The 26,163-nt window shown below is 42.3% G+C and overlaps 1 protein-coding gene across 1 annotated transcript; it reads left to right on the forward strand.

Annotated features, from left to right (window-relative positions):
* On the forward strand, positions 1-25,814 carry sult6b1 (sulfotransferase family, cytosolic, 6b, member 1). Its single transcript, XM_071350349.1, has 7 exons — positions 1-318; positions 771-883; positions 1,587-1,676; positions 12,016-12,142; positions 14,581-14,675; positions 17,724-17,880; positions 25,165-25,814. The coding sequence occupies exons 1-7, from the start codon at positions 126-128 to the stop codon at positions 25,290-25,292; spliced, it is 903 nt and encodes a 300-aa protein (XP_071206450.1). The 5' UTR covers positions 1-125; the 3' UTR covers positions 25,293-25,814.
* Positions 25,815-26,163: the final 349 nt, after the last annotated feature.

Consider the following 26,163-nt stretch of genomic DNA (forward strand, 5'->3'; position numbering starts at 1 on the left):
CCAGTGAACTGGAAAGTCCTGTTTTACTGTATAGGCCGGGAACACAAATACTAACACCTTTTTTGTGCATCTCCATTGGGGTCTGAATACATAAATAGACTGTCATTAAGTCACCAGGACACAAAATGAGCAAACCAATGTCTGCGCAAGGCATGTCCAAAATGGAGGAGGCAAAGAATGTGAAGGATGAGAATAAGCTGTACTTGCATGAGGGGATCCTCTACTCTACAATCATGAGTCCCTCAGAAAATCTTGAAGGCTTGAAGAAGCTGGAGGGCAGACCCGATGACATTTTACTGGTGGCCTACCCAAAATGTGGTAAGTGCAACCATCCCTGCTGTTGTGGTAGTTAGCGTGAACTGGATTACATAGTGGAAATATTTTTTTGCCATCAAATAAAGTGCAGAACACAGTACTGCTGTTATATAGTACTGGGCATGACAACATGTGTATAGGACTTAATACAAAATGCTTCTAGATCTAAGAAGCCAACAGTTGGTTGTTGAACATTAACAAATGTATCAAGAGCCCACAGGAGCATGTGCATTGGAATATGTCTCCTGAAACCACATCATGAGCATTCTTTGCAGAATCAATGTGTTCCAACTGCCACCCATGAAGATACTCAAACAAATTAGTTAGCCTTAAAAACATAGACCACATTGGACACAGGCTCACATTGTACACACACTTTTGTGGACACTATAAACTATATAGTCTGCCCTATACTGCTTTTGCCAGCAAAGCCCTAATTGAGTGTGCTTTTCCAGGGTTCAACTGGATGGTTGCTGTGCTACGCAAAATCATGGCTGCAGCCTCTGGGCAACAAGAAGTGTCTCAAATACCTCCACTGATGGAGTTTTTCTCTCCTGACATGCAGAAGGTATGTATACTTTAACAGTTTTCTATAACAGAACTAAGTCAATACCTAGTCAATCAAAATAGATCTCTTTATCAGACTTGCTTTCAATGACAATGACAGATCTTTAAATTAAATGTGATGTAAAAATTCCATCTAATAGACATACCCAAAAGTATTTTTACATTTTTTATTACTCGCTCACAGGAATCGCTAATTCTTGAAATTACTTTTGGTCGCTACCGATTGAGGTAAATCAGCCTTTATTTTTTACGTGCCACACACTGAACAATTTCAGAATAACCTACAATAGGATGCACTAGTGCCTTTAGTGCATTTCAAGGTATTTGTAATCGACCTGTTCAAAGGAATTTTTATTTATTAACTAGGCAAGTCAAATCAAACATTTTATTTTTGTATTTCTCATGCTCCTGCCTTTGATTGTTATCATTCTGACACTGGTTAAGAGCATTGGTTCAGTAACCAAAAGGTCGCTGGTTCGAATCACCAAGCCTAAAAGGTGAAGAATCTATCAATGTGCCCTTGAGCAAGGCACTTAACCCTAATTGCTCCTGTAAGTCGCTCTGGATAAGATCGGCTGCTAAATGACCATTTCTTTTCATGTAATTTTTTACAAATTATGTACCTTGTGGTTTTCTGCTGCATTTTGGTATGCCATATGATAAGCTACTAAAACCTTTGTCCTTTCCCTCTGTTTGTTTTCAAGGTGGTGGGGGAAATGCCCTCTCCGCGGTTACTGGGCACACATTTGCACCCTGATAACATCCCTGGCACTTTTATTGCGAAAAAAACAAAGGTCAGTGTTAATAACTTTACTAAAGAACATGTCACAATAACTTGAATCTAGCCTCCCTTCCATTGTGGAGTGCTTAATGTAATGCAGTGTGGCAATTTTTCTTTTTCTTTTTAGAATAACAGGAAATTAATACGATATGAAAGTGACATCAATTTCACCTCCGTTTTTTGTAGGCTATGAATGAGCCTCAAATTTGTATTGTCAATGAAAACGCAGTAATTTAAGATATAAAATGTGTACTTATATTTATGGGTGAATTTACGTTTTCAATGTGTTTGATGGCCAAGAAGAAGCACGGAGCCGAAAAGTTACAACTGTTTAAATGGAACTACACACATGAACTACAACTCTCAGCAGCTGCGCAATGCCTCTCTTTCGACAGCTTGCCATTTGTATTTTTATTAACGTTTTTCAGAAAGTACAGGCTGGCGACGAACAGATAAAAAAACAGCGTAATCTAATATAAAACACATAAAACGGCCTGTATCAAGTGGGTTCTTAGTCCTGTGAGTCCTCGGCTCAAGTAGGCATGCTCCAGCATGCTAGTTCAAATAAGACTTTTTAAACTTTTGGCAACGTGTCTTACTTCTTGAGTGTCAAATATTTATAAAAGGCATCAGTATAAGTAAATTAATCCGCAACTATCAATATATATGTATATACAGTGCATTCGGAAAGTATTCAGACCCCTTAACATTTTGTTTATGTTACTACCTTATTCTAAAATTGATTGCATAGTTTTTTCACCTCATCACTCTACACACAACACCCCATAATGCTAAAGAAAAACTGTTTTTTAGACATTTTTGCTCATTTACTCAGTACTTTGTTGAAGCACCTTTAGCAGCGATTACAGACTCGGCCCTTCTTGGGTATGACGCTACAAGCTTGGCACACCTGTATTTGGGGAGTTTCTCACATTCTTCTCTGCAGATCCTCTCAATCTCTGTCAGGTTGGATGGGGAGCATCGCTGCACAGCTATTTTCAGGTCTCTCCAGAGATGTTCGATCAGGTTCAAGTACTGGGTCTGACTGGGCCACTCAAGGCCATTCAGAGACTTGTCTCGAAGTGACTCCTGCGGTGTCTTGGCTGTGTGCTTAGGGTCGTTATCCTGTTGGAAGGTGAACCTTCGCCACAGTCTGAGGTCCTGAGTGCTCTGGAGCAGCTTTTCATCAAGAATCTCTCTGTACTTTGCTCTGTCCATTTTTCCCTCGATCCTGGCTAGTCTCCTAGTCCCTGCCGCTGAAAAATATCCCCCACAGCATGATGCTGCCACCACCATGCTTCACCGTATGGATGGTGCCTGGTTTCCTCCAGATGTGATGCTTGGCATTCAGGCTAAAGAGTTCAGTCTTGGTTTCATCACACCAGAGAATCTTGTTTATCATGGTCTGAGAGCCTTTAGGTGCCTTTTGGCAAACTCCAAGTGGCCTATCATGTGCCTTTTACTGAGGAGAGGCTTCCGTCTGGCCACTCTACCATAAAGGCTTCTGTCTGGCCACTCTCACACAAAGGCCTGATTGGTGGAGTGCTGCCGAGATGGTTGTCCTTCTGGTAAGTTCTCCTAACTCAACAGAGGAACTCTAGAGCTCTGTCAGAGTAACCATCAGGTTCTTGGTGACCTCCCTGACCAAGTTCCTTCTCCCCCGATTGCTCAGTTTGGCCAGTCGGCCAGCTCTAGGAAGAGTCTTGCTGATTCCAAACTTCTTCCATTTAAGATTGATGGAGGCAACTGTGTTCTTGGGGACCTTTAATGCTGCAGAAATGTTTTGGTACCCTTCCCCATATCTGTGTCTCGACACAATACTGTCTCGGATCTCTACGGACAATTCCTTCAAACTCATGGCTTGGTTTTTGCTCTGACATACACACTGTGGGACCTTTTAAAGATAGTTGTGTGCCTTAACAAATCATGTCCAATCAATTGAATTTACCACAGGTGGACTCCAATCAAGTTGTATAAACATCTCAAGGATGAGCAATGGAAACAGGATGCACCTGAGCTCAATTTCAAGTCTCATAACAAAGTGTCTGAATACATGTAAATTTGCTCAAATTCAAAAAACCTGTTATCGCTTTGTCATTATGGGGTATTGTGTGTAGATTGCTGAGGAAAATGTTTTATTTCATAAATTTTAGAATAAGGCTGTAACGTAACAAAATGTGGAACACTTGAATACTTTCCGAAGGCACTGTAACAATAAACTGCATTCATCAATCTGACTCCAATATTGTGTGAATAAATGCAACAGGCCTTGTCTGTCTCTGGAGGAATCTAGTCAAGGTAGCGAACCTTGCATCACCACTCAGTATGATTGTAATGAACATGAATGTGTCTAACTTGCACCTTAATGCAATTATTAAGAGACTAGATACAAATAGCTAATTCTGACGACCAATGTTCTAGAATTATTTTATTGAGGCAAGCATATAGACAGCTACCAATAGACCTACTAAATTATAAACGTATAGCCAATTGAATAATTACTCTGTAAAACGAGGAATGCATTTACTCAATTCCACTAATAATTTATTAGTCACAAAATAATTGACACTCAAACAATTACATTGCACATGAAATACATGATACATCTTAGCCTGTCTGTGTTATTCTGTAATGTATCATGTAATGTGTCTTCAGAATAATCTCTAAGAGGATAAACTTTGTGTGTGGTACACACAGGAGCTTGGTAGCTAGTTCTCAAAGCATAAAACAATTCACTGCTTCCCTTTTAACCAAATTCAAGCAGAACCTCACCCCCAACCTGAATTAGCATTTAAACTCAGCAAAAAAAGAAATGGCCCTTTTTCAGGACCCTGTCTTCCAAAGAGAAATCGTAAAAATCCAAATAACTTCACAGATCTTCATTGTAAAGGGTTTAAACACTGTTTCCCATGCTTTTTCAATTAACCATAAACAATTAATGAACATGCACCTGTGGAACGGTCGTTAAGACACTAACAGCTTACAGACGGTAGGCAATTAAGATCACAGTTATGAAAACTTTGGACACTAAAGAGGCCTTTCTACTGACTCTGAAAAACACCAAAAGAAAGAAAGTACTTAATGCAGCTGGTGGGTACACCAGATACTCAATGTTACTTTAGATTTTGACCCCCCCTTTGTTCAGGGACACATTATTCCATTTCTGTTAGTCACATGTCTGTGGAACTTGTTCAGTTTTTGTCTCAGTTGATGAATCTTGTTATGTTCATACAAATGTTTACACATGTTAAGTTTGCTGAAAATGAACGCAGTTGAAAGTGAGAGGACGTTTCTTTTTTGGCTCAGTTTATTTGCACTTTGCTAGTAAAAACAAAAGACAGGAAAACACACCCAGTTTCTAATCTAATCATTCCAATTCAAATGACAGGAGCGCACCCCTGTGTCTCTCCTCTTTGAACTATCCACCATCCGACAAACAAAATAACACCGTTTCCCTGTAACAACAATAAATGCATAGAACTTACAGTACAATAAACATACAGTACAACATGTCAAAATGTATAGCTCTTTATAAACTCTTGAAACAATCCAAACATAAATGTAATTCACGCAGAAACATTCATTACGTTTTCATCTGTCTTCACACCTCCAACGGTGTCCATGCTCCCAGGGTTCTGGGGGAACGTCCCTTCCCGGAGAAAGCCACAGATAAGGTGTGTTTGATCACTGTGATAGCCTACAAATGGTCTGGCATCCAAACAATGTCATAAACTGTGATTGAGTCATCACGTTGTGCTCCCACGCCAGTAAGTCGCCAGTTGCGAGTATCACCTTCTCTCTTTCTTCCACTACAAATTCCTCCCATTAGGCTTGTCCAATAACGCCTCTCGCTCAGACCACTCCCAGATTGTTCTTTACTAAGAAGCTATTAGTCACTTTCTGACCATTTTAATTGAAAATAATCACAGTAAGGCACGTAGCCTTTTCCTGCAGACAATGACATAGTGGCCTAATGGAATATTATTCATATTTTTTATCATTTCGTAATTATACTGAACAAAAATATAAAATGCAACATGCAACAATTTCAATGATTTTACTGAGCTACAGTTCATATAAGGAAATCAGTCAATTGAAATAAATTCATTAGGCCCTAATCTATGGATTTCACATGTATTTCACTGCAGGGGAGCAGCCATGGGTGGGCCTAGGATGGCATAGGCCCACCCACTTGAGAGCCAGGCCCAGCGAATTAGAATTCGTATTTCCCCACAAAAGGGCTTTATTACAGACAGAAATGCTCCTCAGTTTCATCAGCTGTCCGGGTGGCTGGTCTCAGATGATCCCGCAGGTGAAGATGCCACATGTGGAGGTCCAGGCCTGGGGTGGTTACACGTGGTCTGCGTTTGTGAAGCAGGTTGGATGTATTACCAAATTCATTCAAGGGTTTTTCTTTATTTTTACTATTTTCTACATTGTAGAATAATAGTGAAGACATCAAAACTATGAAATAACACATATGGAATCATGTAGTAACCAAAAAAGTGTTAAACATATCAAAATATACTTTATATTTTAGATTCTTCAAAGTAACCACCCTTTGCATTGATGACAGCTTTGCACACTCTTGTCATTTTCTTAATCAAATCAAATGTTATTTGACACATGCGCTGAATTCAACAGGTGTATCCCTTACTGTGAACCGCTTACTTACAAGCCCTTAACCAACAATGAAGTTCAAGAAATAGTGTTAAGAAAATATTTACTAAATAAATTCAAAGTAACACAATGAAATTACATCACAATAACGAGGTTATATCAAATCAAACTGTATTTGTAACATGCGCCGATTATACAACAAGTGTAGACTTAACTGTGGAATGCTTACTTACAAGCCCTAACAATGCAATTCAAGAAGAGTTAAGAAAATATTTACCGAGTAGACTAAAATAAAAAGTCATAATAAAAAGTAACACAATAAGAATAAGAATAACGAGGCTATATACAAGGGGGCACTGGTACCGAGTCAGTGTGTGGAGGTACAGGTTAGTTGAGGTAATTTGTACATATAGTGACTATGCTTGGAAGAGAAGTGTGTGTGGGGGGGGGGGGGGGGCTTTCCTCTGACACCGCCTATTAGATAGGTCCTGGATGGCAGGAAGCTTGGCCCCAGTGATGTACTGGGCCGTTCGCACTACGCTCTGTAGCGCCTTACGGTCAGATGACGAGCAGTTGCCATACCAGGCAGTGATGCAACCGGTCAGGATGCTCTCGGTGAGGCAGCTGTAAAACCTTTTGAGGATCTGGGGACCCATGCCAAATCTTTTCAGTCTCCTGAGGGGTAAAAGGATTTTTTGTCAATGTTAATGGTGGCCTGTTCGGCCTGCCTTTTCCTGTAGTCCACGATCAGCTCCTTTGTCTTGCTCACATTGAGGGAGAGGTTGTTGTCCTGGCACCACATTGCCAGTTATCGGACCCCCTCCCTATAGGCTGTCTCATCGTTGTCGGTGATCAGGCCTACCAGTGTTGTGTCGTCAGCAAACTTGATGGTGTTGGAGTCGTGTTTGGCAACGCTGTCGTGGGTGAAAAGGGAATACAGACGTGTTGTTGCCTACTCTTACCACCTGGGGCGGCCCGTCAGGAAGTCCAGGATCCAGTTGCAGAGGGAGGTGTTTAGTCCCAGAGTCCTTAGCTTAGTGATGAACTTCGTGGGCATTATGGTGTTGAACGCTGAGCTGTAGTTGATGAACAGAATTCTCACATAGATGTTCCTTTTGTCCAGGTGAGAAAGGGCAGTGTGGAGTGCGATTGAGATTGCGTCATCTGTGGATCTGTTGGGGTGGTATGCGAATTGGAGTGGATCTAGGGCAGCGCTGCCCAGCCCTCTTCCTGGAGATCTACTGTCCTGTAGGTTTTCAGTACATCCCTAATTTAGCATATCTGATAAAGCTAGTTAAGGTCTTGTTGAGCAGCTAATTAGTAGAATCAGGTGTTAAATTAGGGTAGGACTGAACCCACAGGATGGTAGATCTCCTGGAAGAGTGTTGGGCAGCCCTGGTCTAGAGTGTAAGGGGGGATGCTGTTGATGTGAGCCATGACCAGCCTTTCAAAGCACTTGATGGCTACCAACATGAGTGCCACGGGGCAGTAATCATTTAGGCAGGTTACCTTCGCTTCCTTGGGCACAGGGACTATGGTGGTCTGCTTGAAACATGTAGGTATTACAGACTTGGTCAGGGAGAGGTTGAAAATGTCAGTGAAGACCCTTGACAGTTGGTCCACGCATGCTTTGAGTACACGCCCTGGTAATCCGTCTGGCCCAGCGGCTTTGTGAATGTTGACCTGTTTAAAGGTTTTGTTCGGCTACCGAGAGCATTATCACACAGTCATCCAGAACAGCTGGTGCTCTCGTGCATGCTTTGGTGTTGCTTGCCTCGAAGCGAGCATAAAAGGCATTTACCTCGTCTGGTAGGCTCAAAGGGGGTACCGGTACCGAGTACAAGTGGTACCGGTATACAGGGTTTACCGGTACCGAGTCAGTGTGCGGGGGTACATGTTAGTCAAGGTAGTATGTACATGTAGGTTGGGGTAAGGTGACTATGCAACGATAATAAACAGTGAGTAGCAGCAGTGTAAAAACAAAGGGGGGGGGGGGTCAATGTTAATAGTCCGGGTAGCCATTTGATTAATTGTTCATCAGTCTTATAGCTTGGGGGTAGAAGCTTCACCTGGAATGCTTTTCAAACAGTCCAACTCATCCCAAACCATCTCAATTGGGTTTAGGTCAGGTGATTGTGGAGACCAGGTCATCTGATGCAGCACTCCATCACTCTCATTCTTGGTAAAATAGCCCTTACACAGCCTGGAGGTGTGTTGGGTCATTGTCCTGTTGAAAAACAAATGATAGTCCCACTAAGCACAAACCAGATGGGATGGCGTATTGCTGCAGAATGCTGTAGTAGCCATGCTGGTTAAGTGTGCCTTGAATTCTAAATAAATCATTGACAGTGTCACCAACAAAGCACCCCCACACCATCACACCTCCTCCTCCATACTTCACGGTGGGAACTACACATGCAGAGATAATCCGTTCACCTACTCTGCATCTCACAAAGACATGCCCGTTGGAACCATTGATCTCAAATTTGGACTCATCAGACCAAAGGACAGATTTCCACCTGTCTAATGTCCATTGCTCGTGTTTCAAGTCTCTTCTTCTTATTGGTGTCCTTTTAGTAGTGGTTTCTTTTTAGCAATTCGACTATGAAGGCCTGATTCACACAGTCTCCTCTGAACAGTTGATGTTGATGTGTCTGTTACTTGAACTCTGAAGCATTTATTTGGGCTTCAATTTCTGAGGCTGGTAACTCGAAAGAACTTATCCTCTACAGCAGAGGTTACTCTGGGTCTCCATTCCTGTGGCGGTCCTTATGAGAGCCAGTTTCATCATAGCGATTATATGTTTTTTGCGACTGCACTTGAAGAAACTTTCAAAGTTCCTGAAATTTCCCAGATTGACTGACCTTCATGTCTTGAGGTAATGATGGACTGTTGTTTCTCTTTGCTTGTTTGAGCTGTTCTTGCCATAATAAGGAATTGGTATTTTACCAAATAGGGCTACCACCCCTACCTTGTCACAACAACTGATTGGGTCAAACACATTAAGAAGGAAAGAAATTCCACAAATTAACTTAACAAAGCACACTTGTTAATTGAAATGGATTCCAGGTGACTAGCTCATGAAACTGGTTGAGAGAATGCCGAGTGTGCAAAGCTGTCATCAGGGCAAAGGATGGCTACTTTGAAGAATCTCAAATATAAAATATAGTTTGATTTGTTTAACACTTTTTTGGTTACTACCTGATTCCATATGTGTTGTTTCACAGTGTGTCTTCACTATTATTCTACAATGCAGAAAATAGTAAAAATAATGAAAAACCCTTGAATGAGTAGGTGTCCAAACTTTTGACTGATACTGTATATAAAGTGTAATATTGGGATGCAAACTCAAAATGGATGTCACGCCCTGACCATAGAGAGCTTTTTATTCTCTATGTTGGTTAGGTCGGCGTGTGACTAGGGTGGGTGATCTAGGTGATTATATATCTATGTTTGGCCTGGTATGGTTCCCAATCAGAGGCAGCTGTTTATCGTTGTCTCTGATTGGGGATCATATTTAGGCAGCCATTTCCCCATTGTGCTTTGTGGGATCTTGTCTATGTATAGTTGCCTGCGAGGACTACGTTAGCTTCACGTTTCGTGCTTTATTGTTTTTCTTTGAGTTTCTCGTCCAAATAAAGAGGATGGAAACATACCACGCTGCATCTTGGTCCACTCATTATAACGAGCATGACAGAAGATCCCACCACAAACGGACCAAGCAGCGTGGCCATGTGGAGCAGACATCCTGGACATGGGAGGATATCTTGGACGGTAAGGGATCCTGGACGTGGGAGGAGATCCTGGCAGGAAAGGGAGCAGACGGAGGCAGCGAGGGAGAAACAACGACAACACTGGGGTTCGCGGCCACGACGGGAGCCCGAGAGGCAGCCTCAAAAAACAATTTGAGGGGGGCACACAGGGTGGTTGGCGGAGCCAGGTTTTGAACCAGAGCCAACTCCCCGTACTCACCGTGGGGAGCATGTGACTGGTCAGGCACCATGTTTGGCGGTGATACGCACTGTGTCTCCAGTGCGCATTCACAGCCCAGTGCGTCCTGTGCCAGCTCTCCGCACTTGCCGTGCGAAGGTGGTCATTTGTCCAGGACGCGTTGTGCCAGCTCTACGCTCCAGGCCTCCAGTGCGCCTCCACAGTCCAGTACGTCCTGTGCCTCCTCCCCGCACTCGCCCTGAGGTGCGTGTCACCAGCCCGGTGCCACCTGTACCGGTCCCACGCATCAGGCCTCCAGTGCGCCTCCACAGTCCAGTATGTCCTGTGCCTCCTCCCCGCACTCGCCCTGAGGTGCGTGTCACCAGCCCGGTGCCACCTGTACCGGCCCCATGCATCAGGCCTCCAGTGCGCCTCCCCAGTCCAGTACGTCCTGTGCCTGCTCCACTCGTTCGCCCTGAGGTGCGTGTCACCAGCCCGGTACCACCAGTGCCGGCCCCACGTACCAGGCTTCCGGCGACGATCCCCAGTCCAGAGCTTCCGGCGACAGTTCCCAGTCCAGAGCTTCCGGCGACAGTTCCCAGTCCAGAGCTTCCGGCGACAGTTCCCAGTCCAGAGCTTCCGGCGACAGTTCCCAGTCCAGAGCTTCCGGCGACAGTTCCCAGTCCAGAGCTTTCGGCGACAGTTCCCAGTCCAGAGCTTTCGGCGACAGTTCCCAGTCCAGAGCTTTCGGCGACAGTTCCCAGTCCAGAGCTTTCGGCGACAGTTCCCAGTCCAGAGCTTTCGGCGACAGTTCCCAGTCCAGAGCTTCCGGCGACGTTTCACGGTCCAGAGCTTCCGGCGACGATCCCCGCACCAGAGCCGCCATTGAAGATGACGTATCCGCGAGTGGAGTGGGTACTTCGCCCCGCACCGTTTATGCGTCTGGATTAGAAACTATATTTTTCCCTCACTTCTAAAACCAAAGTTGCGCCCCTGCGTAGAATGAATGACACATTTTCATTTTAGCTATTGTATTCCTCTTATTCCAATACAAATGTCAATTATACATCCTGTGGACACTTTCATTTGAAATTGAAGTCTTGTGTTGGAATTATAGAGCAATTTATCTCAATTCTAGAATAAATAAAATAAAGGTAGAGTGAGCTTTCCTAAAGATAGGCAAATGATCCTGAGATGTGTAAAATAAATACTTCGACGTAATGTGGAATAAATCCAGCCAATCAGGCAGGGGTATTACACTTCCCCTGGAGTTGACAGGGGTTGCATCTTTTGTGTCTGAATCTGAAATGACTTTTGTATGAGTGTTGGACTTCATAATTAAACACATATTTGTAGGTTAAAAACTGGAATCCTTAATGGTGAAACTGCCATTTCCATTTGCGATATTACAACAACAAAAGTTCATGCAAAAAAATGTACCTTATTTTTTTTCCGAACGTCATTGCACACGTGATGGAACAGAAAATATGTACTGCATGTTACACAACGCTCCTCACCTCGGTGGGGTGGACAGTGGCTGTTTCCCCCTACTGCGGATTCCATTTTAGGATGCAGATTCCAAGTGACTGCACTTACAGTAGATAAGTAAGCTAATAATGTTAGTCATCTGCTATTGTAGGCAACTAACTAACCAACATGTTCACTGCAAAATATTCTTCCTGAGAAATGCCTGAAAATATTCTGTCCATGTTCATCTGAATTATGTTGTGGTTTTACATCAAACTTTAGAACTCAATTGCACCAATAGTATAACAATTATCTGTGGTAACTTTGACTTTCAGATGCTGGTTGTGTTCCGAAACCCAAAAGATACAGTCGTATCATACTACCACTTCATGAACACAAACCCTGTTTTGCCTAATGCCAAATCCTGGGATTCATTTTTCACAGACTTCATGGAGGGTGAAGGTGAGAATTTTTATTAATTTTTATTTTACCTTTATTTAACTAGGCAAGTCAGTTAAGAACAAATTCTTATTTTCAATGACGGCCTAGGAACAGTGGGTTAACTTCCTTGTTCAGGGGCAGAACGACGAGCTGACAAGGTCCAACGATCTAACCACTAGGCTACCTGCCGATTTTTAAAGAACAACTCAACACATTCGTATTGTTTGAAAGAAATGCAGTGTCATGTTGGACAGGCTGGATGTAATGAATAGCACAACTAGAAAATTACATTTCTTAAATAACATTTCTGTGCTTTCTAGCTGGTCTTAAATGATGTATGGTTGTGAAATAAGTTTTAATAGTGGTAGTGACCGCTGTAGTCATGGCAGTGACTGGTTATAGTTGAATAAATTGGTAGAGGGAAAGTTTGCCAGCCAAAGAAATCAAATAATAATAACTAGAAAAGTACATTTCCTGAAGAAAATGTGGTGTGGTGCTAGCTTGTTATAAAGTATTTATGAAAAAGTTTAGAAAATTGTAATATTGTTTTAATGTTTGTAGCTGAAATGGTTTGAGTAGTAACATTTAAAATGTCTACTACTGTGTTCTTATTTTTGGCATTGAATCCATTAAGTGTTATGCTAAGTTATGGTAATTACCACTGTTTATAAACTTTATTAAGAATGTGAAGATACGATAGCCTGAACATGAGAACATTGCTCAATGGGTGACATGTCTGGTGAGTATGCAGGCCATGGAAAAAATGGGACATTTTCAGCTTCCAGGAATTGTGTATAGATGCTTGGGACATGGGGCTGTGCATTATCATGCTGAAACATGAGGTGATGGTGGCGGATGAATGGCACAACAATGGTCCTCAGGATCTCATCACTGTATCTCTGTGCATTCAAATTGCCATCGATAAAATGTAATACGTTGTCCGTAGCTTATGCCTGCTCATACCATAACCCCACCGCCACCATGGGGCTCTCTGTTCACAACGTTGACATCAGCAAACTGCTCACCCACACGACGCCATACACTTGGTCTGTGGTTGTGGCGTGTTGGACGTACTGCAAAATTCTTTAAAATGACAGCTTATTCATAAGCCGCCTCAAAGGAATATTACATTCTCTAGCAACAGCTCTGGTGGACATTCCCGGAGTCAGCATGCCAACTGCACACTGCCTCAAAACTTGAGACATCTGTGGCATTGTATTGTGTTTGACAAAACTGCACATTTTAGAGTGGCCTTTTATTGTCCCCAGCACAAGATGCACCTGTGTAATAATCATGCTGTTTAATCAGCTTCTTGATATGCCACATCTGTCAGGTGGATGGATTATTTGGTTAAAGGAGAAATGCTCACAAACCGGGATGTAAACACATGAAACATAGGACCAACACTTTACATTTTTGTTCGGTGTAGTTAAAGTATGAATGCTATAAAAAGCCTTTCTCAAGCAATCCGAGTTGGGGCAGTCTGGACACATGGTTAGTTTTTTGTTAATTGCGTAAATTGTTTAGCTCTAAAGCTGACAAATCAAATAACAGTATGAGCATGTAAGAAATCTACAATTGTGCTTTGCTTTACAAGCACACCTAATAAGAGTATGTAAAAGTTCTAAAGTGGTCTTGCTTTCAACAAGCACATTAATAACATTGAGTGCTGAGGCGTATACTACAAAACAAGCTATATCTATTTGAGATTTTCTAAAGCTAGCTAGCGTCAGTTAGCTTCACATTCCAACTCCGGCTTAAGCTCAATGAAGCCGTTTTTATTACAATATCAAATCACTTGTGTAACAATTAAAGTGGAACTGACAGCGTTTCAGATAAATTAAATCTTGTTCATATACACCGCCAGGAAGAATGATACATTTTTGTTTTTACGTTTTCTGACAAGTGAGCATTTTCATACATTCATAGCATGTTTGGGAAATATTTATCACAAATTTAGCTAGGACTGGTCTGAGTGGCTAGGAGAAAACTGAAAACTAGCTGTTGGCAGACAGGTTTTAAAAAGTAGTTATAGGAAATTATTTTTTTAAATACTTGGAAATAGAAGTAATTAGTTTTACCATAAAAATACTAATATCTAAATAGACATGTATTTGAACACAGTGTGGCTGAAGGACAATCAGCACAATGTTTACAGACATTTCAGTTTTTAAACCTTTGAGCTGCTCTGTGTAATGTTAATTATGCGGGTTTAAATGTTTTTTTTAATGTTTTTTTAGCTGGCTACGTCTGGCACATTTACAGAAGTCTTCACTGATGTCAGATCCCTGTCCGATAAATGCAATTAATTAAAATGAAATTCTTTCCACAGTATCGCACTAACAAATGGATAATCACACTATAGTTATGGTACAATACAGCACACTACAAAAACATTATGTACAGTCACACGACTGCTGAATGGATTCACCTTATGGTATTTATTTCTTTTTTTACAGTGGCTTGGGGCTCTTACTTCAACCATGCCCTCGCCTGGGAGAAACTAATGGACAATCCTAACATATTGATGGTCACTTATGAGCAAATGAAGGAGGTAAAACCCATATTGTGTATATGGTTGCGAAAATAGTGAATATTTGTAACGGAGACGCTGGGAGTCGAGAAGCAAGTGAAGGGGGTGAGTGTAATACAATAAACATGAAGGCGCTCCATACATGTGATGTGAATTGGAGGCCACGGTCGGAGACGATGTCCTCCGGAAGGCCATCGTGCCAAAAGACCTGCTGGAACAGTGCCTCAGCGACCTGGAGAGCCGTAGGGAGACCAGAGAGAGGGATAAAATGACAGGATTTGGAGAATCTATCCACAACCACCAAAATGGTGGTGAAACTGTCAGAGGAGCGAAGATCAGTGACAAAATCAATGGATAGATGAGACCAGGGACGCTGAGGCATGGGAAGGGGCAGGAATTTCCCTGCTGGAGTGTGGGCACAGACAGAACAGGAGTTGACTTAGCGAATAACATCCTGCGCCAAGGTGGGCCACCAATAGAGAGATTGAATGGTACATCTGATCTATGGATGTCCAGTGATGACAGCTGTGTGTGCCCAGGTCAGCAACCGATCCCTTATCCCCATGGGAATGTAGATGTGCTCCGGAGGACAGGTAGTGGGTGCGTGTTTCCTCTCCAGAGCCTGGAGAATGTCCACATCTACGTCCCAGACCACAGGGGCTACGACTCGAGAGGGTATGGGAAAGCAAGTCCTCTGGCATGCGGTTTCCCAGTCCGTGATTCTCATCCTTGACCATGAGATGGTGGGGTTATGGCGTTTGAGCCATGGTAGGCCGAGGATGATCTTGTGAACTGATGCACTAATGAAGAGAATGTTTTCCAGGTTAATGGACTCTACGGTGAGTTGTGTGTGTGACGGTTCCGGATCCTAGTGGCCAATTTATTAAGGGCTTGGACGGGAAACGAAGAGGAGAGCGGGTATAAGGTGATGTTCAGAGAGGAGGTAACGGTCTGGTCAATAAAGTTCCCCGCGGCACCGGAATCCACTAGCACTTTAGAAACAGTACATGACGGACAGCCAGCTAGTGTGATCAACACTGAAAAGGGTTTGGCAGAAAATGATGAAGATTGGATACGCACACCTTCCCCAGGAGGTGGAAGATCACGTGACTGTCCCTCTGCTCTTGTGGATCCCGAGTTGGGACGTAACGGACACTGCTGAAATTGGGGGCCTCCTTGACCACAATAAGGAAAGAGCCCCAGCAGTTTCCGTCTGCGTCGCTCAGCCGTGGGGAGACATGTGACCTTCACCTCCATCGGTTCAGGCTCTGCTACAGAGTCGTCACTGAGGGAGGGAGAGAAGCGATGAGGGTACCAACGCTCCCGAAGTAGGTTATCCAAATGGATGGCCATCGTGATGAGTGTGTCCAATGAGAGGCTGTCATCTCTACATGCCAGTTCATCTTGACCTCCTCACGCAGTCCTCTTCTGAATAACGTATGAAGTGCTGGCTCATTCCATCTGCTTGAATGCTGCTACTGTCTGGAAGGTGAGCGCGTACTCGACAGTCTGATCATCCTTCCGTAGTTGAAGTAGGCGCTCACTCCCCTCTCTGTCCTCCAGTGGATGGTCAAAGATACCTCTGAACAGAGCCATGAACCCCTCATACGAAGCCAGTGCCTCCTCTCCTCTCTCCCAGACTGCCGTAGCCCACACCCGCCCAGTCAGCAGAGAAATAACCATAGCAACCTTGGACCTCTCGGTGGTGGGAATTCCCATATGGTGTGCAAAATAGAGGGAGCACTGGAGTAGGTAGCCACTGCATTTAGATGGGGTTCCGTCATATTTGTCCGGGAGAGACAAACAGGCATCGCTGACCTGGGCAGACTGCTGAACGGACTGGTGTGCTGGCTCGATACAAAACAAGAGTAGCATCAGGACATGAAACGCATAACTAATACTGCCTGGGGAATGGAACAAAGGGAGTGACAGATATAGGGGAGGTAATCAGTGAAGTGATGGAGTCCAGGTGTGTCTCATGAGGCGCAGGTGCGCGTAACGGTGGTGCCAGATGTGCGTAATGATGGGAATCAGAGCCAGTGATTAGTAAACCGGCCATGTCGAGCGCCGGAGAGGGGGAGCGGGTGTAGACGTGAAAATATTAGGCCTAACTTTTGAAATGTACCAGTAAACTACCAGATTTTTTTTGAGTTTTCATAACATGTTAAAGATATAAAATCATACCACCCTCATGGAGTCTGTTTCTGACCGTTTGAGCAGACACATGCACATTTGTGGCCTGCTGGAGGTCATTTTGCAGGGCTCTGGCAGTGCACCTCCTTGCACAAAGGCGGAGGTAGCGGTCCTGCTGCTGGGTTGTTGCCCTCCTACGGCCTCCTCCACGTCTCCTGATGTACTGGCCTGTCCCCTGGTAGCGCCTCCATGCTCTGGACACTACGCTGACAGACACAGCAAACCTTTTTGCCACAGCTCGCATTGATGTGCCATCCTGGATGAACTGCACTACCTGAGCCACTGCACTACCTGAGAGCACCGCCAGCATTCAAAAGTGACCAAAACATCAGCCAGGAAGCATAGGAACTGAGAAGTGGTCTGTGGTCACCACCTGCAGAATCACTCCTTTATTCGGGGTGTCTTGCTAATTGCCTATAATTTCCACCTTTTGTCTATTCCATTTGCACAACAGCATGTGAAATTTATTGTCAATCAGTGATGCTTCCTAAGTGTACAGTTTGATTTCATAGAAGTGTGATTGACTTGGAGTTACATTGTGCTGTTTAAGTGTTCCCTTTATTTTTTTGAGCAGTGTATATTAAGACGTTAATAAAAATATTCAGGCATAGACAGATGTTTGTATTATGTTAATTAAATTGACTCACGGGTGCATCAATCGACACTAAGGATTTTAATTACCAACATTTCCGATGTGGTAAATTACTGGGAGATTTACAATCCTAATTATGTGTGAGTAATGTACATTTATATGTCATTAACATTCAATTTTATCGTTGTCTTACATCACATTGATGTCCTCCTGGCTTTTTTGAGAGTTGTGGAATGCACAAAGTTGGATGTACAAGTTTAAACTCCACTCTGTTTATTCTTCAGAATCTAGGTCAGGGGGTGCAGCAGATATCCAAGTTCTTTGGTTTCCCATTGACTGAAGAGCAAGTCCAGACAATTGCAGGGCAGAGCACCTTCAATGCTATGAAGGACAGTTCCAAGAACACCCATGGAAAACATGGCAATGTGTTTTTCCGAAAAGGTAAGTTCATAATAATTCTAATAAATTGTATTCACAAAATGTTGGTAATGTTGTAAAACAAAAACTTTACTTTATTCCTCTCATTATTGTCCCCCACGATGAAATCAGGTAGGGGATTGTGGAATGGTCTCGGTCCGTAATTTACTTAAATAATAATTTTTATTTAAATAATAATAATCACACCAGTGAAGAGGTGAAGTCAGGGATAACTTGGGCCAAAATCTGTCTTTCCAGCAGTTGGTGTTTTTGTATGGAGGTCAATGAGAATGTCAAATCGCTCCGTCATTTCCTGGTTGCTAAAATTCTAATAGTTTTGCCTAATTTCAGTTTATGTGACAAAACAAGCCGTCATTTTGTAGAGAATCCTTTTACCATCTGAACCGCTGTGAAAAATCTTTTCCATAACCTAAAATATTGTATTTTCATCTTTTTGAAGCTCGTGTAAAAAACTGAAAGTAGAAGACCCAAAAACTAAATGTAAGAACCGGAAGTATAGAAATAGCGCAAATAGAAAAGATCTACCGCTTCTTAGACTTATTTTAAATGAGAATGACAGATCGATAACTCCCATTATGTGCATTGTGTTGGGTCGCCAGAAAAGTTACATATTGCAGCTTTATTGCCTAGAATGGTCCCACCTGATCTTGCCTCCTGACTGCATTCTAGTCTGAGTACCAGTCTCTTTAGCTAAAATTGCACTCTTTGCCACTCCTTGTTATTGCCAAAGAGATTGGCCTTTAGACAATCTCAATGTTCAATATGTGCTGGATTTATGGCAGAGTTGCTCATTGGTTGTTGAAAATACTATTCATATTTTCCATGACATCATGTGGCGCCTCGAAAATAGATTTAGAATTTATAACAAAGACAAAAACAGACAATTATCTGTTAGCTAGGCAAATTGTTGTACTTTGAGGCTTAAAATCAAAATTAAGGCGATTAGTAGTTGGAAATGCAGTATGCATTTACTTTAAGAATTTAGACGTGAGCTAGCAACTTTTGAAAGACTGGACAAACTAAAAACGGTTCCAACATTTGCATAATCCTTGATTGGAGGATAGCTGTGAGGGTGATCAAATGCTCTGTTCATTAATGGATGCGTTCATAAATTCACTTTGGCTATCTACTCTGATTTCAGAGTGTGCCAGAGAGTAGATAAAATATGAATTCATGAAAGCGCAACACCCATTGAATTTGACAGGTATCAGTAAACGTCGGGGAAAAAACGTAATTCAATTGTGGCTAGCAGCACATATACAGTCACTAACGCTCTAGTTTACATGAAAAAATAGTCAAAGTGAGGTGTTCTCTCATTTGTGTTTAGCCAGTTAGCTTGGGGCTTGGCTGCCATTCAGAACAAACCCTACTCCTCAGCCAGAGCGTCCAGTGTGCGCTCTGAACGCTCTGAGAGCAAAATGCACAGAATTTAAGAACTGACAATCTGGCAATGCTCTGAATTTATGAACGCCCAGAGCGCACTCTGAACGTACTCTGATACTCCAGAATGAATTTAGGAACACACCCAATGACAAAATGTTCATATTTGAAGATGGCAGAAAGGCCAGTCTCATTGAGACATGACATGGAGTACAGGGAGTGGATTATCTAAAGAGACTGGCACTCAGGCTAACTGAATTCCCTTTCTGAATATATTTATTTTCATTGTTAGAGCAGCCACTGGAGTATCATGTCAATATAATGGGTAATCTGTGGTCAAACACAATAACTGAATTTTTTTTGGTCACGCGATGTTTCAATTGGCTCAGACGACATATTTACTGTTGCCTTGTTGAACTATTGACCCAGGCAGATTTTGTCCTTCAAATTCACTTAACACACATCATTGTTGAATTCGTAGGTGACCCCCACTTCCTTCTATTCTGCTAGCAAACGTGCAATCTTTGGAGAATAAAATTGATGACCTACGCGGAAGATTAAACTACGAACGGGACATTCAAAACTGTAATATCTTATGCTCCACGGAGTCGTGGCTGAACGATGACACTATCAAAATACAGCTTGCTGGTTATACGCTGTCCCGGCAGGATAAAACAGCGGCGTCTGGTAAGACTATGTATTTTTGTAAATAACAGCTGGTGCACGATATCTAAGGAAGTCTAAAGCTATTGCTCGCCTGAGGTAGAGTATCTCACGATAAGCTGTAGACAACACTATCTACCTAGAGAGTTTTAATCTGTATTTTCTTGTAGCTGTTTACATGCCACCATAGACTGAGCCTGGGACTAAGACAGCATTGAATGAGCTTTATTCTGCCAAAAGCAAACAAGAAAACGCTCACCGAGAGGCGGCGCTCCTAGTAGCCGGGGACTTTAATGCAGGGAAACATAAATCCGTTTTACCAAATTTCTATCAGCATGTTAAATGTGGAAAAAACTTTAGACCACCATTACTCAACACACAGAGATGCATACCAAGATCTCCATCGCCCTCCATTTGGCAAATCTGACCATAATTTCATTCTCCTGAATACGGCTTACAAAAAAAAATAAAGCAGGAAGCACCAGTGACTAGATCAATAAAAAAGTGGTCAGATGAAGCAGATGCTAAGCTACAGGACTGTTTTGCTAGCACAGACTGGAATATGTTCCGGGATTTCTCTGATGGCATTGATGAGGAATCATTGGCTTCATTAATAAGTGCATCGATGGCGTCGTCCCCACAGAGACCGTACATACATACCCCAACCAGAAGCCATGGATTACAGGCAACATCCACACTGAGCTAAAGGCTAGAGCTGCCGCTTTCAAGGAGCGGGACCCGGAAGCTATAAGAAATCCCGCTATGCCCTCCGACGAACCATCAAACAGGCAAAGCATCAATACAAGACTAAGATTGAATCGCACTACACCAGCTCTGACGCTCGTTGGATGTGGCAGGACTTATAAAACCATTACAGACTACAAAGGGAAGCACAGCCGAGAGCTGCCCAGTGACACGAGCCTACCAGACGAGCTAAACTACTTCTATGCTATCTTAGAGGCAAATAACACTGAATCATGCATGAGAGCACCAGCTGTTCCGGAAGACTGTGTGATCACGCTCTCCGCAGCCGATGTGAGTAAGACATTTAAACAGGTCAACATTCACAAGGCCGCAGGGCCAGACGGATTACCAGGATGTGTACTGCGAGCATGCGCTGACCAACTGGCAAGTGTCTTCACTGACATTTTCAACCTCTCCCTGTCCGAGTCTGCAATACCAACATGTTTTAAGCAGACCACCGTAGTGCCTGTGTCCAAGAGCACTAAGGTAACCTGCCTTAATGACTACCGACCCGTAGCACTCACGTCTGTAGCCAAGAAGTGCTTTGAAAGGCTTGTCATGGCTCACATCAACACCATTATCCCAGAAACCCTAGACCCACTCCAATTTGCATACCGCTCTAACAGATCCTGCAATCTCGATTGAATTCCACACTGCCCTTTCTCACCTAGACAAAAGGAACACCTATGTGAGAATGCTATTCATTGACTACAGCTCAGCATTCAACATCATAGTGCCCTCAAAGCTCATCACTAAGCTAAGGACCCTGGGACTAAACACCTCCCTCTGCAACTGGATCCTGGACTTCCTGACGGGCCGCCTCCCAGGTGGTAAGGGTAGGAAACAACATATCCGCCACGCTGATCCTCAACACAGGGGCCCCTCAGGCGTGCATGCTCAGTCCCCTCCTGTACTCCCTGTTCACACACGACTGCATGGCCAGGCACAGCTCCAACAACTTATTAAGTTTGCCCATGACACAACAGTGGTAGGCCTGATCACCAACAACGACGAGACAGCCTATAGGGAGGTGGTCAGAGACCTGGCCGTGTGGTGCCAGGACAACAACCTCTCCCTCAACGTGATCAAGACAAAGGAGATGATTGTGGACTACAGGAAAAATATTTGGCATGGGTCCTTGCCAATTATATATTGACCTATAAGTAACATTGGAAATTGCAAGGCAGGTAATTGATCTAAACGGATTATTGTAAGAATATTAGATTAAACATTCATACAAACGTTTCATCTTAAATGTCAACATGATTAAAATATAAATGTCACACATTAGAATATAATTTGTCACATGAAATACCTTGATTAAAATATAATTGAATTAAAACATAGATTATATTAACTCAATCATGATTGGCTTGATTTAGATACCAATTTTAGATGTGGACAGTTCAGAGATACAGTGGGGAGAACAAGTATTTGATACACTGCCGATTTTGCAGGTTTTCCTACTTACAAAGCATGTAGAGGTCTGTAATTTTTATCATAGGTACACTTCAACGGTGAGAGACTGAATGTAAAATAAAAATCCAGAAAATCACATTGTATGATTTTTAAGTAATTAATTTGTATTTTATTGCATGACATAAGTATTTGATCACCTACCAACCAGTAAGAATTCCGGCTCTCACAGACCTGTTTTGCTTTAAGAAGCCCTCCTGTTCTCCACTCATTACCTGTATTAACTGCACCTGTTTGAACTCGTTACCTGTATAAAAGACACCTGTCCACACACTCAATCAAACAGACTCCAACCTCTCCACAATGGCCAAGACCAGAGAGCTGTGTAAGGACATCCGGGATAAAAATGTAGACCTGCACAAGGCTGGGATGGGCTACAGGACAATAGGCAAGCAGCTTGGTGAGAATGCAACAACTGTTGGCGCAATTATTAGAAAATGGAAGAAGTTCAAGATGACGGTCAATCACCCTCGGTCTGAGGCTCCATGCAAGATCTCACCTCGTGGGGCATCAATGATCATGAGGAAGGTGAGGGATCAGCCCAGAACTACACGGCAGGACCTGGTCAATGACCTGAAGAGAGCTGGAACCACAGTCTCAAAGATAACCATTAGTAACACATAACGCTGTCATGGATTAAAATCCTGCAGCGCACACAAGGTCCCCCTGCTCAAGCCAGCGCATGTCCAGGCCCGTCTGAAGTTTGCCAATGACCATCTGGATGATCCAGAGGAGGAATGGGAGAAGGTCATGTGGTCTGATGAGACAAAAATAGAGCTTTTTGGTCTAAACTCCACTCGCCGTGTTTAGAGGAAGAAGAAGGATGAGTACAACCCCAAGAACACCATCCCAACCGTGAAGCACGGAGGTGGAAACATCATTCTTTGGGGATGCTTTTCTGCAAAGGGGACAGGACGACTGCACCGTATTGAGGGGAGGATGGATGGGGCCATGTATCGCAAGATCTTGGCCAACAACCTCCTTCCCTCAGTAAGAGCACTGAAGATGGGTCGTGGCTGGGGCTTTCCAGCATGACAACGACCCGAAACACACAGCCAGGGCAACTAAGGAGTGGCTCTGTAAGAAGCATCTCAAGGTCCTGGAGTGGCCTAGCCAGTCTTCAGACCTGAACCCAATAGAAAATCTTTGGAGGGAGCTGAAAGTCCGTATTGCCCAGCGACAGCCCGAAACCTGAAGGATCTGGAGAAGGTCTGTATGGAGGAGTGGGCCAAAATCCCTGCTGCAGTGTGTGCAAACCTGGTCAAGAACTACAGGAAACGTATGATCTCTGTAATTGCAAACAAAGGTTTCTGTACCAAATATTAAGTTCTGCTTTTCTGATGTATCAAATACTTATGTCATGCAATAAAATGCAAATTAATTACTTAAAAATCATACAATGTGATTTTCTGGATTTTTTTTTATTTTTTAGATTCCGTCTCTCACAGTTGAAGTGTACCTATGATAACAATTACAGACCTCTACATGCTTTGTAAGTAGGAAAACCTGCAAAATCGGCAGTGTATCAAATACTTGTTCTCCCCACTGTATATATTTTTTTAAATAAGAAATGACAGTACTGTATTACTTCTTCATGGATTACATTAATTGGAAATGAGAAATAAGTACACCAACATGAGCTTCCATTCATAAAATGTGTAGAGTAAATTGCTAATGTAGATTATCTGTGGTAAACAAGGAAAAACTTCAATTCAGTTGTACGGAAGGATTGTCAATAGTTAAGTCTTTGCTTAGTCTGCTCAAATAGTAGGTTTAGTTTATACCAAAGATAATACCCACCAAATAGTCTTGAAAAATGTTGGCAGCATCCAGGACTAAAATCGAACACTTTTGTGAGCATTAATACGGTGGCAGAAGTGGTTGCAATTGAGATTAGCAGTGCGGGTGATTTTAGAGCATATTAATGGTATGACAAAAAATCACCTTGTGTTGAGACAATGTTAGTTGCAATTGACCGGTTAACCTCTTGAATGATAATTTAAAAAAATAGATTTCCGCCTACATAGACATACCCAAAAGTATTTGGGTGTTCCTAATGTTTGGTATACTCAGAGTACACTATAACTCAGTGAAGATCAAAGGGATCTCCAAATTAGAATTCCCTGACACCGGGTCTGCTAGCTTGTATGATTTCCACCTAAATACTCATACCCAAAAGGAATTATTTTTGATGAGATGGCCAAAAACAATTACTAGTAATGCTACAAAGTTCTAGAAAGGACTGGAACTCACCTTTCTGGGAAAAGGAGTTATAATATATAATATAACCAGTATTTTACGTTTTATTTAATCTTATCCAGAGCAATTTAAAGTAGTGAGTACATCTTCATACCGGTCCTCCGTAGGAATCAAACCCACAACCCTGGCATGCCGTGTGAATGTTGACTGAATTATTTGTTTTCTGCTATTTAATGAAATGCTTGCCCTACTCCTATAAAGGAAGCCAATTTTAATTCTTCACTTTTTTACTAATTAATCAATATGCTTTCTGATAGATAGCTTCTCGTCAATCCAGATATTTATAAGAGGGAACACAATAAATGTGGGCACCATCTGATGTACAAATGCATAAACCATCAGAGCTTTTTGGAAAATACCAATTTCAGTTCAACAAGGGCTTTCTGCAAAGCAAAAAAGGCAGATTGTAGCTCCAAGACAGCCTTGTCAACAGAATGCACAACCGAATAATCTGTATACAAGTGGAAATTACAATTACCTACAGACCAACCAATGTTGTTTGTATTTATAGAAAAGTCAAACGCACAGGCCCAAAATCAACCCCTTTGGGACACCCTTAGTAATATCAAGGAAACCTTTCAATTGGTGAAGAGGAGACTGAAACCACCCAAAACAAACAACAACTGGAAAGGGTTGTAGTAAAGGCTTTGTAAAACATTTCAAAGTGAATATACAAGGATTTTGGTGATGTCAGTTGTTGATGTTTTCACAGGTCCAAAAAGTTGATCTTCGCCTTTGATTTGTCCCCCTTGCTTTTCTGCCTAGGTGAAGTTGGAGATTGGAAGAACCATCTAAGTGAAGCCCAAAGTAAGCAGATGGACGAGAAGTTTGAGAAGCACCTGGCTCACACTAAACTGGGGGCTAAGTTAAAATATGATATTTACTGCAAGTAGGGAGTTGAAATTTCCAGATCCAATGCAGAATAAGCATATTCAGAAGATTGAAATAGAAAAATGTTGCTCATGTCTACAGTAGGCCTAAACCTTCTGTAAGAATACTCAAAGATAAATTTACAACGCACAGAAACTAGAGATCAATGCAACTAGTTGTTTTTCAGTTCAGCATCTGTTTAGAATCTGTGTAGGGGTTCCAGTTTGGACTCATAGTTACATGTGGCAAGTTCTCATTGGTCCAAACTATCTACATATTGAAGCCTGAAAAGGGATACTTTGTATTCGGCCAATTTTACTGCAATGAATTCTAATTGATTAACCACAGGCTAGGTTTTGGTATAAACAACATCCTGTCTCTTTGTTCAATGGAGAAACAACAAGAACAGGGAAGAATTAACATCAACCATCAACTTTCCAGCATAACAACTATGATTTGTTCTTTTTGAATGAATATGTTTTCCCCCCCTGATTTGTTTTGAGGTCTGTGCTGTCGAAAAAACATAAACAGAATAACCAACCATATTTTCCAGCAGCATTTGCAGTGTTTTTCTTCTAATTTTACCTGAATATGAATAGTAAATTGATATGAATTTCATAAAAAGTTAGTTATTTTTGGAATAAAGCATAATGTCATTTTGTTGGATGTTACAGAAAGTATGTCTGTCTCCAGAAATGTTGATTTAGCTTGTTTGACTTCAGACTGTAATAACCCAATGGAACTGTAGCTATGCAATGGATGAAAGAAGGGACTAGCTTTATAGACTGTTGCTTTATTCTTATCCAGAGAATATTGTTAATGCAACTGCACTAAGAACATGTATGGGCTGCATCCCAACACTCTTAACAATTTTTTAAATTTTATTTAACCTTT

This window comes from Salvelinus alpinus, chromosome 2 (assembly GCF_045679555.1).
Source record: "Salvelinus alpinus chromosome 2, SLU_Salpinus.1, whole genome shotgun sequence".
NCBI classification, from domain to species: Eukaryota; Metazoa; Chordata; class Actinopteri; order Salmoniformes; family Salmonidae; genus Salvelinus; species Salvelinus alpinus.